This window comes from Arvicanthis niloticus, chromosome 19, assembly GCF_011762505.2.
Source record: "Arvicanthis niloticus isolate mArvNil1 chromosome 19, mArvNil1.pat.X, whole genome shotgun sequence".
NCBI lineage: Eukaryota > Metazoa > Chordata > Mammalia > Rodentia > Muridae > Arvicanthis > Arvicanthis niloticus.
Genome location: NC_047676.1, coordinates 25,660,182 through 25,673,518, shown reverse-complemented (window position 1 = coordinate 25,673,518; position 13,337 = coordinate 25,660,182). Strand labels below are relative to the sequence as shown.

The 13,337-nt window shown below is 41.6% G+C and overlaps 1 protein-coding gene and 1 long non-coding RNA gene across 8 annotated transcripts in view; one reads left to right on the top strand and one right to left on the bottom strand.

Annotated features, from left to right (window-relative positions):
• LOC143435152 (uncharacterized) overlaps positions 1-3,745 on the bottom strand; it is a 30,644-nt gene extending 26,899 nt beyond the window's left edge. The window contains exon 1 of the long non-coding RNA XR_013105161.1: positions 3,598-3,745. This is a non-coding gene — a long non-coding RNA (uncharacterized LOC143435152). The remainder of the gene's footprint in view (positions 1-3,597) is intronic.
• Positions 2,641-13,337, top strand: part of Zfr (zinc finger RNA binding protein) — a 67,972-nt gene continuing 57,275 nt past the window's right edge. For 6 of the 7 annotated variants that reach the window (XR_004608737.2, XM_034523308.2, XM_034523305.2 and 3 more), the window contains exons 1-2: positions 2,663-2,817; positions 3,107-3,206. Coding sequence is in view for 6 of the 7 variants with exons in the window: in XM_034523308.2 (XP_034379199.1) it covers positions 2,781-2,817; positions 3,107-3,206 (137 nt within the window). In the remaining variant the exon portion in view is untranslated. Of the gene's footprint in view, positions 2,818-3,106; positions 3,207-13,337 lie in introns of all 7 variants that reach the window. The other variant, XM_034523306.2, reaches the window with a different exon arrangement.

Genomic DNA, 13,337 nt, shown 5'->3' with positions numbered 1-13,337 from the left:
CCTGAGCCTCCATGTTTGCATAGCAAGCACCTTAATCCTGCCGAGCCATCTTTCAGGGTCCCAGTCTTGGTTTTTGGTTTTCTTTTGTTTTTAATAAGTTTAGATGCTCCTTTACATCAGTCCCTTCTAACCCTTACTACAGCACTCTGAAGAATACTTTTTATTATTTATTTAGTGTATGTCTGTGTATATGTGTGGACAGTAGAGTGAAGGTCAGAGGACATTTTGTACCTGCCTAGGGTCATCATGTTTGACGGCAAGCGCCTTTACCTGCTGAGCCATCTCACTGGCCCATATGAAGAAGATGCTGTTATTCCTACCTTAAGAGATTCCCAAAAGTTAAATAACATTTAATCAGGACATTTTACTGTTAGCTTTCTCCAAGACCCAGATCTTTTTTATTTCAGTCCGCTCCAAAACATCTTTCCTAAACAAGCCCAAGGTGAGGGCAAGCTAAAGGACTTCCTGTAGGCAGCCTGCTTCTGAGAACAGCGCGCTGTGTCAAACATTCACCACTGCCACACCCCTAAGGACAATCTGCAAAGAAGCCAGTTTCTACTTCAAGTTCAGTGCTCTCTCCTTGAGAAGTTATCAACACACTCTAGCCTCTCAAGACAGGCAGCCAAACAGAAAATCAGCCTCCACAGAATCTCAACAATTACCACCTGATTTCTCTCCTCCCATTTAACGCAAATAGCTTACTAGTGTCTGGGCTTACTAAAGCAGCTGCAGCCGGCCTGGAGGCTTCATTGTTCTGTAAAGTTCAAGGCAAGTCACTTCTCAACGCAGTCCTTAATACCCCACATGTAGGAGATTATTTTTCCCTTAGCAACACAAGTGGGAAACATCAGTGTTCTCAGAAACAGTGACACTGATTTTCCCCAAATGCTCTACATTTTCTCTTTGAAATGAGTAAGAGGACAGATCAGGCAGGTTCTCAGAACCTGCACTGTTGGAGGAGGTGTGGGGGTTGACACCAGAAAGGATTGAAACATTGTTTCTGCGTTGAAAGAAAGGTAGAATAAAGCGCTGATTTTCATGGGTGAGTTCTGATTCACTCTGAATATTTTAAGGTTCACATCTGACTTCTGAAGAGATAAGCAGCAGGGGCTGGGGGCTGGCCTTGGAGCAGGTAAGAGGGGAGGTGGAGCTCTTCTTATGCCTTGATGGAGACATTGTAAAAGCGAGATGACAGAAATCAGTCCAGGAGAGGACTGAGCCCAGTGAGGTGGCACACACTCCTAATCCTCACACTCCAGTGGCTGGGGCGGAAAATAGAGGCCAGCAGAAGCAGTATAGTGACTGCCAGGTCTTCAGGCCAGCCAGCAAGTCCCTGACTAAAGAATCAATAGTAAATAGGACTGGAGAGAGAGAGAGAGAGAGAGAGAGAGAGAGAGAGAGAGAGAGAGAGAGAGAGAGAGAGAGAGAGAGAGAGAGAGAGAGAACACGCTCAGATCCGCTCCATCCCCAGCAGTAGAGAAAAAAAAGGGTGTGTGAGGTGGGGGAGGGGTGACTGAAAATGGCCTGTGAAAATAAAGGGATAACGGGAAAGCATCTGTAATGAAGACATGGTTGCAAGCAGTAACGTGCTGTTTATAACATTTTGATCCTTACCCAGAGGCAGGTAGGAGTGGATAGGTGGGTATTTTCTTTATGAGACAATGTCTCCCTCTGTAATGTAGGGAGGCCTAGAACTCTCCCTCCTAGAAATACTCCTGTCTCAGCCTCCCCTATGATGGGGTTATAGGTATGTGCCACCCCACCCAGTGAATCTGGCACTCTCACAAGGTCCTTTGAACTGATCCTTTCCTCACTGAGTCCTGGCCAGAATGACTTCCTTGATGCTCTTGGCTTTTCCTCCACTGTCTATCCTCCAGGTATCTACCTGGGTGGTTTTGTCAGGTCTCTATCCCAGGGCTCGCCCCAACCGCACGAACTCCCTTTATCTTTATTGTCCTGTTTTCATACCTAAAGCTCCAATCCCACCTACCACATTTTCTATGTTTTTGGCTCTAGTGTCTCATAAGCCTTCCCAGAACAAAAATTCCATGTGAACGGGGATTTTTGTTTTGCATGTCACGTTTCTTGCATCTATAGCACCAGACACCTTATTGGGGGTCAACATGACCCTAAAAGAGTGAAGGAGTCTGTGAGGTGGGGCGGAGGCTGGGCAAAATGTGTGACCTCTCTGACTGGCAGGGTTCTGGGCAGATGCTTGGTGCAGCACTTCCTCTGCCTTGTCCCCCCTCGCTCCATCCTCCCCCTTTCAAAGGCTAGTGACAAGCAACAGGAATTAGGCCAGCTCAAATGCTAATGGAAATTAAACGCGAGAGGAGGGCTCAAGCAGGGAACAAACGCAGACGCAAAAGTAAAGGAAACCGGTGAAAAAGTAAGGCGGCGAAAAGGCCAACAGACGTCACTCTATCTGGTCACGCTCCCCGACTCCCCCGCGAGCAGGCGAGGCGCTCTTCCTCCACCTTGTAGCCGCCCCGCAGCGGGTGCGAGTCACCATCGCTTGGGATAAGGCCGGGCTAGTAGTCCCACGAGGGAACCCCACACCTGCACCCCAGAAATCCGCTCCTCGGGGACCCTGCGCCAGCCCGGGGGTGGGGGGTGGGGTTGGCGCGGGGCGTGAGGACTACATCTCCCAGGATGCATCGCACTAGCGCGCTTGCGCTGTGCGGCCGGCGGCGGCGGTCTGTTCTCCGCTGAGGAGGAGTGGGGCAGAGGAGGGAGGCAGCGGGTGAGAGTTCAGAGTTCAGCAGCAGCAGCCCGAGCCCATGATTCCCATATGCCCTGTAGTTTCTTTCACCTATGGTGAGTCTAATGTGGCCCGTGGAGGCCTCTGTCATGCCCTTCCCCGGCCCCGGGCGGCGGGTAGGCGCGGGGGTTGGGGCCAGCTCCGGGGAGGAGGCGGCGGCCGCCACCCGGGCGTGCGAGTGAGTGAGGGAGTGCGGGGAGGGAGGCGGACGGCGGTGCGGCCGCGGCCCGGCCGGCCAGGGCGGCTTCTCACGGCCCCTTTTCTCTCCCTTGCCATTCCTCGGCGCCCCGACCCCTTCACGGCTGCCCTCCCGCCATGGGACCTGACTCTCCGTGCCCGCCGCAGTGCCCAGCCGGCTGGGGGAAGATGCCAAAATGGCGACCGGCAACTACTTTGGATTCACCCACAGCGGGGCGGCGGCGGCGGCGGCTGCGGCCCAGTATAGGTAACGGCTCCCTGCCTTCTCCCTTTTCTCTCCCTCCGTGCCCCGCGATCGGTCTCCCGCCGACGCTCCGGCCCGCGGCCGCATCCGCCCCCGCCCCCGCCCCCGCCGCACCGCCCGGAGCCCCGGCCCCGGCGGCAGGCGCGGTCCGGCCCCGCACCCTCCCCACCCCTGCCCTTCCCTGCCGTGTCGTAGCGACATCGGGAAGCGCCCCCCACCCCAGGGGCCGAGATCGGGGAGGGATGACTAGCGAGGGTTGAGGACGTGGAGGACCGCTGGGGCCTTCGACGGCCCCGGAGGTAAAATGGCCTCCCGCGGCCTTGGAGCGGAGCCGAGCCGCCCGCCGGCGGCCCCTCGTCTTCCCGGTCCCCGCCTCCACCCTGTCAGCCCCCACCTCTTATCTTCCTTTGGCTCCGGGAATGGAGAGAGTGATGGAAGGGGCCTCGCACCGAGTGCCCGGTCTCAGGCTCAGCGGCCTCTACCGCGACGCCCACGGAGCCCAGATAACAACATGTCTTTGTCGTGTACCTTCCCCTGGCCCTGGGTCCCCGACACCCCCGCCCCCAGCCCCTCAAAATTAACTGCCAGTTTGTCAGCGTCACCGCATCCATCCCATTCCCTTTGGTTTTCTTGCCGGGGAGAGATGTTAATATGCCAACCACCTGTGAATTGTTGAGCTGTTAGGCTGAAGAAGATGTGCGAAGTTCCTAGTGCAGATGATGCGGGCATTGCCTTTGTAACCATTGAGGATGGTTTCAGGTGGCCCGGTGATTGTCCTTTGGGGTCTTTTTTTTTTTTTCCCTGGGGGAAAAGAAAATGCGAGTGGCTGTATACTGAGTCGTCGTCGTAATGCCTGGGCTGAATCCTCTACCTTCAGATAGCTGTCAGTGCTGAAGTAGCTGTAACGCCTTATACATCTTATCGAAAAACAAAAGATAAAACTGTATTTACTGTACTGTTTATGGATCAGAGTTAGACATTCTCTTGGTTCATGCAATCAGCCTATAGCTTTATGGATGCTTTATATCGCATACCTTAGGTTTGTCATGGTTAAATTCAGATAGCTTTTTCGTCTCATTTACCTTAGGTGAGTCGTGTATTCAAAAGGGGCTCATTGAAAGACAAAATTTTAGTAACAGTATCTTTATGATTTTTATGACATTTGGGACATATTTTTTGAATTTCCTTGGCTAATATTTGGGGGCTGAAAGTTCTAAAGGGAAAAAAGTTACTTCATTTTATGGAATCCTACGATACAATTTACTATAAGAGGTACTGTTTTATATATTACTGATAAAGAAAAAAATCTATCAATCAAAAGAGATGAAATGCCCCCATTTTTAAAAAAAAGGGGTGTTAAAAGTATAAATGTATTATATTGCTAACACAGGTGTTTTACTGCTGGTTGAAAACCTTAATCTTAATGTGGCATCTTAAAAGTCTCTTGAGGCCAGTGCTGAGAAAAATGACTGAAATTATATTATCAGAGCAAAATCGTGAGACATTTCAGACATTAACATGTCATTTGTTTTACAGAGTTAGATGTTAAACAAGCAAAGTTTGTGAAGAGAGAAAACATAGTCAAACTAAATAATTTCGTTTTTCTGGGAAATGGCCTTTGTGGCCATAAATCTACTGCTAATGAGTAACATGTGTTCTAGAAAATGCTGTGTTTAACCATTAAATTTTTCTGTTCATTTTGTACAATATTTTTTTTCTTAGTATTCACTGAATGACAGATTTGCATTTTAACTGTTTAGGTACTGAAAATTGGGAGCAAGAGTGTTGCAGTTTTTAAGTTTTTTTTTCCCCCCAATATGGAGGCCTATAGATTTTAAAATTATTTTAATCCAATCAGTATTGTGAGAATGTTGAATACCAGCTTAAAGTAAACTTGATAAATCCTGTTTACTGAATTGATTTATAATGTATGTTTTAAAAAAATAGTCTTGGGGCTGGAGAGATGGCTCAGTAGCTAAGATCACTGACCTCCTTCCTCTTCCTAGAGGTCCTGAGTTCAATTCCCAGCAACCACATAGTGGCTCACAACCATCTGTAATGGGATCCAATGCCCTCTTCTGGTGTGTCTGAAGACAGCTACAGTGTACTCATAAATAAAATAGATCTTATAAAAACAAACAAACAGAATAGTCTTGATCACTAGAACTAGTCTGAATTATTAAGACACTCTCTGTCTTTTTACATAGGCATATATGAAAATCACTGGTATTTAAACACAAGAATTCATGTTTAATACTAATGTTTGAAGAAGATGAATAAATAACAATACTAACAATGTTGTTGATTCTGGTTAGAAACAGTAATGGAACTTTAAGAGGTGGAAAACCTTAGTTTGCATATATATATATATATATATATATATATATATATATTCCTTAATTTGAAAGATCTCAAACATGGGGAAGTGTTTTAAGTCTTTTACATACGGATAAGTTGCTTCATGCTCGTTGACTATCGATAACTCAGAGTGAACATTCAAAATCTCAATTCTGGTTCTTAGCTTTCCTAGCCATATCAATATACAAAATATATTTGATTAAATTTACCTTAGATTCACCTTTATTCCATGCTGGAAATGGAATGCTAATTCTTCATGCTTGTTGGCAGTTGCTCAACCACTAGTCCCAGCTTTGGTATTTGTAATGATATTCTAAAGAATTAGTATGCTATGTTGTAAACAAGTTCCAAATAGATTATCTTCATTTGTGATAACTCATACTAAACATTTCTCTCTTGATCGGTTATTCAGTCTTTGTGTTGCAAAGTCCCACTTTGTTTTCCTGTTTTGTATATTTTTTAAGGACAAAGTAAACTTAGGATGGCTTTTTTTTTTTTAAGATTTGCTTCCAATTGAAAAAATTTTTGAATGTTCTTTGTAAGTGTTTATATATTTCTGTTAAGATGCTTAGTTTATGGGTAGGAGGAACGAGACAAAGCAGGTTCTCCCCTGGGAAGTGGCAGCCAAGATGGTTTAGTTGGAGAACTCATGTCTTGAGAAGGTATACTGTTCTTTTAAAAGAAAGAAAGAAAGAAAGAAAGAAAGAAAGAAAGAACAAACTTAGGGAGGACACACTCAAAAAACAAAGATAAAGTGTACACTGTTAGCTTCACATTCAGCCTTGAACTGTAGGTCATTTTGTTTTCACCTTCTAGGCGTTGGGCTTTTAGGCATTGCCGTCAAACCAAGCAGATTCCCTTTTGTTTTTATTCATTTTTTGTGTCAGGGTCTCACGAGTCTCACGCTAACCTTGAGCTCACTCTGTAGCCAAAGATAACCTGAAACTACTGAACTCCCAGCTTCTATTAGAGCCACACTCAGCTTAGCGTAATTCTTTTTATTATTGTACACTATTTCTTGTAGGTGTGTATCCATGCCCAGTGATGGATGTGTCCAGCACACCTGTGGAGATGAGGTTGCAGCTTTTCAGAAATTCAATTCTCTCCCTTCACCATAGTGATGTGGCTTGTAGGGCAAGTGCTCTTACTAACTGATCTGTCTTGCTGGCCCTAAGATAATTTTTGATTGGGGGTGGGGGCAGGAAAGTTCTGGTGTTTTCATAACAGACTTTCTTTCACCCTCCTATGAGAAACAGTGAGTTTCTCATAGTACTCGAGGGATTTTTTTTTTTTTTTTTTTTTTTTTTTTTTTTTGAGACAAGGTCTCACCATGTTGCCCTGTCTGGCTTGGAAGTCAGAGAAACACCTGCTTTTGCCTCCTGAGTGCTGGGATTAAAGGCATGTTCCATCACTCCTAGAAGTACTTGACCTTTTAAAGGGGTTTATGGGATACACAAATATGTAATTAAAAGGTCATTTATATTCTCCAGTGTGTTTTAAACAGCCATTTTCTCTTATGTTTGAGAAAAAACTCAAACATTTCTTGTAATTTTCATATTTAGTCAAATACTTGTCTGTTCTCTGGATAACTTAAATCTTTAACTGGTACTTAAATTAGTTTTGTTTTCCTAGCTGTAACTTTGGGTATCATTGATGTCTGAATCTTACTCTACCTTCAATAAACTTGCTATTTAAATAATCATTTGGAAACATTTTTACCATTCTTATCAATATTTATTGAATGTAGAAAATGAAGACTGTATAAATGTGCAAAATAATTACTCCCCTTATTATTAGCCTCTTAGAGACCTCCAGCCTCAGCCTCAAAGTGTTAACATTCTAGTCATATGTGGTGAGCATTTAAGAATCTCTAGTCTAGCCGGGCAGTGGTAGCACATGCCTTTAGTCCCAGCACTTGGGAGGCAGAGGCAGGCGGATTTCTGAGTTCAAGGACAGCCAGGGCTACACAGAGAAACCCTGTCTAGGGCTGGAAAGATGGCTCAGCAGTTAAGAGCACTGACTGCTCTTCCAAACGTCCTGAGTTCAATTCCGAGCAAATGGTGGCTCATAACCATCTATAATGGAATATGATACCCTCTTCTGGTATGTCTGAAGACAGCTATTGTATACTCAAAAATAAGTAAGGTTTAAAAAAAAGAATCTTTAGTCTTAAAGCAGTTCATCTAATGAGTTTGACATGTCTTTGGGAAATGTATTTCTAAGTATCTTAAATCACTAAAATAATTTGACCAGGAAAGCGATCACCTTGCATGGACTTACTAGCCAGTGACTTTAGGGTTTTGCTTTTTCTTTTATACTTTGTACTTGAATGTGTAGAGTTAAGAACACTGCCTTAAAAGTAAAGAAAGAAAGCCCAGGTGAATGGGTTTTGAAACCAATTGTGAAGATAGAACTTTACTGGCTGTTAATTTTTTTCAACTTTATTAGTTTTCCCATTGCTGAATCAGATACCCTATGATACATATATTAAATGTATGAGTTTGAAATAATAAAGTTGCTACCTCACACACACACCCCAGGAAGAAGGATAGTTGCTATTAGACTTCTGGAATTTCCTATGTATTTTACTAATAGTCGAGGGGAGTGGGTTGAAAGGACTGGAGTATAGCTGGCTAAGTATTTGCATAGCATGTCCGAGGCCTAGAGTGTAATCCTTAGTTGTAGTGTATAATGGGGAAGGGGGGTTATAGAACAAGCCAGAATAACCATGTATAGGATGGTGAAGTATATGGGTAGGTATGCTTTACATTGCCTTTATGGTAGCACATTGTCTCAAAAAAGATTTGAATTGGGAACTAGTTAAATTTGAATGTAAGCTCCATTTCTTTAGTCTATTGGCCAAGTCACTGACTTTTCTAAGATTTTATTTCTTTATTCTCCTTATTCTTTAGGTGAAAATTAAATACAGTATTACCTAGCCTAATAACTATGCTCTAATTGTATTTTGAGAGAAAAGTTTTATTTTAACAGGAAGGGTGATATGTAGGAGGAGCTAAGGTGGGAGGAGTAAGGAGAGGAGGAGAAGGAGAGGAGAATCTAGGTGATGAGAAAGAGGGGGGAATTTGGAGGCAGATGTTCACGTGTCTCCACCAGTCAAAGATAGTTGATATATCTAGGTTGGGTATTGGGTTACACTTCTGATTGAGCATTACCAAACTTATAAAGCCTTTGATTAACATTTTTAAAAACGTGTATAAAAGGAAAAGGGGGCATGGGATAGGGGTTTTCGGGGGGGGAGGGGAATGGGGAAAGAGGATGGCATCTGAAATGTAAATAAAATATCCAATAAAAAAAAATTTAAAAAACAGGCAAAAAAAAAAATATTACCTAGCCTAGAACATGGTTTTTGGAAAGTATGCCCACCAATGCTATAGATTTTTAATTTATAGATTTAATTTATGGATTCCCAATTTATGTCTGCCATATGATTACTACAAAATAGGTGTTAGTATCAGTGGTAGGTCTCAGTTTCAATTCAATAAGGAAGAAAAATTTTTTTTACAGATGGTATGATTATTTAGTTCATCGCACACAAATGGGAACCAGTAAGTTCAGTAAATTTTCTGTAGCTAAATCATACAAAAATGAACTTCCTTGAGTTGGCTATGGTAGTGTACACTTATTATTAACCCAGTACTAGAGCTAGCCTGAGTAAATTCAAGGCCAACCTGAACTACAGAAGGAGATTTTGTCTGAACTAAACAAAACAAATTCACATTCTTGTTACAACAATGTTTTATTAAGTTATTAAATTTCAAATAACTCCTGTTTATGTAAGCCAGTGCCCCACAACTAATCTATACACAGCTCTGCCCATGTTTTTATATAGCTGTAAACCTATTGAATAGAAATAAAACTAATGAAAACTGCAAGGCTCACTAAGAAAAACATACAAAAGAATAGTCATAAGAAAGAGGTTATATTAAGGGAAAATTTTAAAAATCAGAACTGTTAAATTAACTCTAGTATACTTAATATATAACTAGATTTGGGATTTCTGAAAATCCCAAGGTAACTTGATAAAGGGATCTTAGTGATTGTATTGAAGCACTGATTATCCTAAAAGTAGTTAGGACATCTTGGAAGAAATAAATAAGGACTTGGGAAAATAAAATAAGAGGATTGATAGATTAAAGACTTTAGAGATAGAACCATGCTTATATAGATGAGTTAGAATGTATAGTGTATAGAATGCTTAAAGGTAATTGTTTTGTCACACAACTGGCTACATTATTATTAAGAAATGATAGAGGGTGAAATGAGTGAGTCCTTGGGCTTAGAAATGCACTAACTGGCAGTGTTAGCATTACATGTTTAATCTACTTAGTAAAGATTGAAGGGCCAACAGTGTCCTTATCCATAAATTGTTTATGGAACCACTCTGTTAGGGCACAAGATTAAGGTCATCTTTCAAGTATGGCATCTTTTCATGTTTAATAAAGCCCTGTGAAGTGTAGCTCCTAATGCATAGAGATCAAATTAATAAAATAAACATTGTGCTTTTGGGTTGTTTTTTTTTTTTCTAATCTGTATGTTAAAAGGCATTTGAAAGGGGTAATTCACTTGATACTAGTACTTGATTTTTTGAGTTGGTGCTCTCAGAGTTTTACACTTGTGCTCAAAGATAGAGACAGATGTGGTTTCGTACAAATAGTGTGCTGTTCTCACAGTCATTAACTTTTTAAGACTTGTATGCGCACATCACTGGTGTGCAGGGGCAGAGAGATAGAGCATGAGAGAATATGAGCAGGTGCCCATAAAGAGCAGACGGACCCCCTGGAACTGGAGGTATGGGGTAGTCATGAGCTGTGTGATGTGGATGCAGAAAATCAAACCTGGATCATCTTGAAGGGCATCAGGTGCTGTTAATGGCTGAGCTATCTTTCAGTCACCATTCTTGACTTTTCGTGAAATGCTAAAATAGGAAATTGGAAGATAGGACTTAAAGTATTACTTTATTTGGAAATAGTTTTATTTTGTGGTCCAGGTTGGCCTGGAACTCATTATCTAGTCCAGCTACCATCAAACTTAAGATAATTCTGCTGTCTCAGCTTGGTGTGATCCATCATACCTGGCTTTTAAAACATTTTCATGGAAGTCTGCAGAGATTACTCAGCAGGTGAAACACTACAGTTCAGTTCTCAGCACCTCTGTCAGCTGCCTCACAACTGCCTATAAGTCCACATCCAGGGGATCCAACACGATATTCTTGCTTCCTAAGGTACACATAACTGGGTGTGTGTGTGTGTGTGTGTGTGTGTGTGTGTGTGTGTGTGTGTGTGTGTATGTATGTATGTATATATAAAACTAAAAAACTAAAAATAGAGGCTTGGAGAAATGGTTCAGCAGTTAAAAGCCTTTGCTCTCTTGCAAAGGACCGGAGTTCAGTTCCTAGAACTCACACAGGAGTGACTTAGAAGCATCCCAAATTCTAGTTCTTGGGGATCCAGTACTCCTGGCCTCCTGAGGCAACACCCATACACATAAAATCTTTTTAATATGTCTTAAAAAATACTAAAAATCTTTAAGAATACTTTTAGATTGTGGTACATGCCTTTAAACCCAGCTCTCCAGTGGCAGAGGCAGGAAAATCTCCAGGACAGCCAGGCCTACATAGAGAAACATTGTCTCCAAAAACGTAAACAAAACCAAAAACCCTATTGAAACATTGTATATGTAAAAAGAAACTGCACAGTATGATAGTTTGGTAATCTGTCAAAATAAGCACACTTGCATAGCCCTCACTATGAAACAGAATATTATCATCTTCCTAGGAGGCTTCTACACCTTTTTTTTTTTTTTTTTTTTTTTTTGAGATTCAGTATTATTTGCAAAGTAATTCACAGTTCTTATCAGTTAGTCATTCTCTAGGTGTTTGAAAATAGGGTCAGGAAAGGAATAAGGGTTAGAAGTGTGAATCTGGTTATCACCCTCATGTTTGGTGATCCACTGCTAAAGCAGGATATGTATAAAACCAGAGAAAGTATGGTGCCTGGCATGTGAACATGTTTTGAATGACTAAATAACAAAAAGAATGAGTTACAGACTTCTGAGACATTTGGTAGAGCCAGAGAAAGAAACAAGATGGAACTCTGTTTCCATCATGTAGGTCTTGGGAATTGAACTCAGTTGATCAGACTCCAGTGCAAGTGCCTTTACTCACTGAGCCATCTGTGTCCCTTACAGAGGCTTTTTCTTGTTTTCATCCGTGTGAATAGTCCTCATTCCCTAAAAAAATGTCAGTACTTGGGAAATGGTTTTTGGTGCATTCAGTTATAAAGCACTTTATATTACCCAACAGCTTTTAGTATAACTAATACTTTGTTTCTTTTTGAGCTATTCATTTATTTATAGTAGTTTAAAGGACTTCAAATACAGCTTTTTGGGCTGTCAGATAGTCCATATAGTTGTTTCTGGGCACAATTGTTGTCTTCTATGATGCGTTATTTAAATTGGACGTCTACCTTAGCAGTCACTTATTCTTCATAAAGTTCTTACACACACACACACACACACACACACTTTGTTTGGACAGGAGTGGAAAATTTTCCAGTCTCAGAGCATCTTCAGTATGCTGCCTTCAGTCTTCAGTAGTTTTCAGTCTCTTGTTAACCAGTTTTTCCTGTGCCTTAGAGAGCTCCTCATTGCCTTAGATGCTTACTATTTTTCTTTTGGGTAAGTTGGTTGGTATGAATTCTGTTGTGTTTACTTCTGCCTGGGGATTGTTAGGGCTTCTAGATCTGAACATTGTTATTGCAATAAAAAATACTTAATATGTCTTGTTTTTCTCTATTTGTAATACCAAGTGGTTAAATTAACATTCTTTTGTTCTGTCCTCTAGGATTTTTTTAACTGTTAGTGGGTTTTTTTTGTTTATTTCTTTGCTTTTATACATTCTGGGTAATTGTAGGTAATTTCCATTTCACTAATTTTTTAGCCAACTATGTGTAGTCAGTTATGTGAACCTGGGTTTCTAATTGCAGTTTTTATGTACTGCATTTTTGAAAGTTGTGCTTGATTCCTTTAAAAGTTCACTGGCCTTTTTTTGTTTGTTTTTTGAGTCAGTATCTTGATATAGCTCCCAAGACCAGCTTTGGACTCATAATGTCCCATACTGGCCTTGAATTTGTGACAGTCCTCCTTCAGCCACTCAGGTACTGAGGACTGCATAGTACAGGACCATACCCATCTTCTGTTTTTTTGTTTTGTTTTGTTTTGTTTTTAATTATTTGGCTTTTTGAGACAAGGTCTCTCTGTATAGTTCTGGTTGCCCTGAAGTTTGATACATATACCGTACTGGGCTCGAACTCACAGAGATCTTCCTCTTTCTGCCTCCTTAGTACTAAGATTAAAGGTGTATGTCGCCACGCCCAGCCATCTGATTTATTTTTAATTTTTTTAATTAAATTTAAATTATTGTTTGTATATGTGTGAAGATCAGAGGGTCTTAATGGAGGTCAGTTCTCTGCTTTTAATGTGGATCCCAGGGTTAGAACTCAGGCTGTCAGGTTTGGTGGAAGATGGCATTGTGCCATCTTACCTGGCTCATCTCAGTATTGTTGATCCATCTCTTATTCCTTGATCTCAGATTTGATATTCTTTTATTTCTTTAAATGTACTTAATAATTCAGCCAACTCCTGTTCATCATAGCTTGCTTCTTTATGGGAATCATGGTTCTTATAATTTATTTTTGAGCTTTCCTGTTGGTTGGAATCACATCTGCAACATCTCTGGAAAGATAGTTTGTAGCCCAT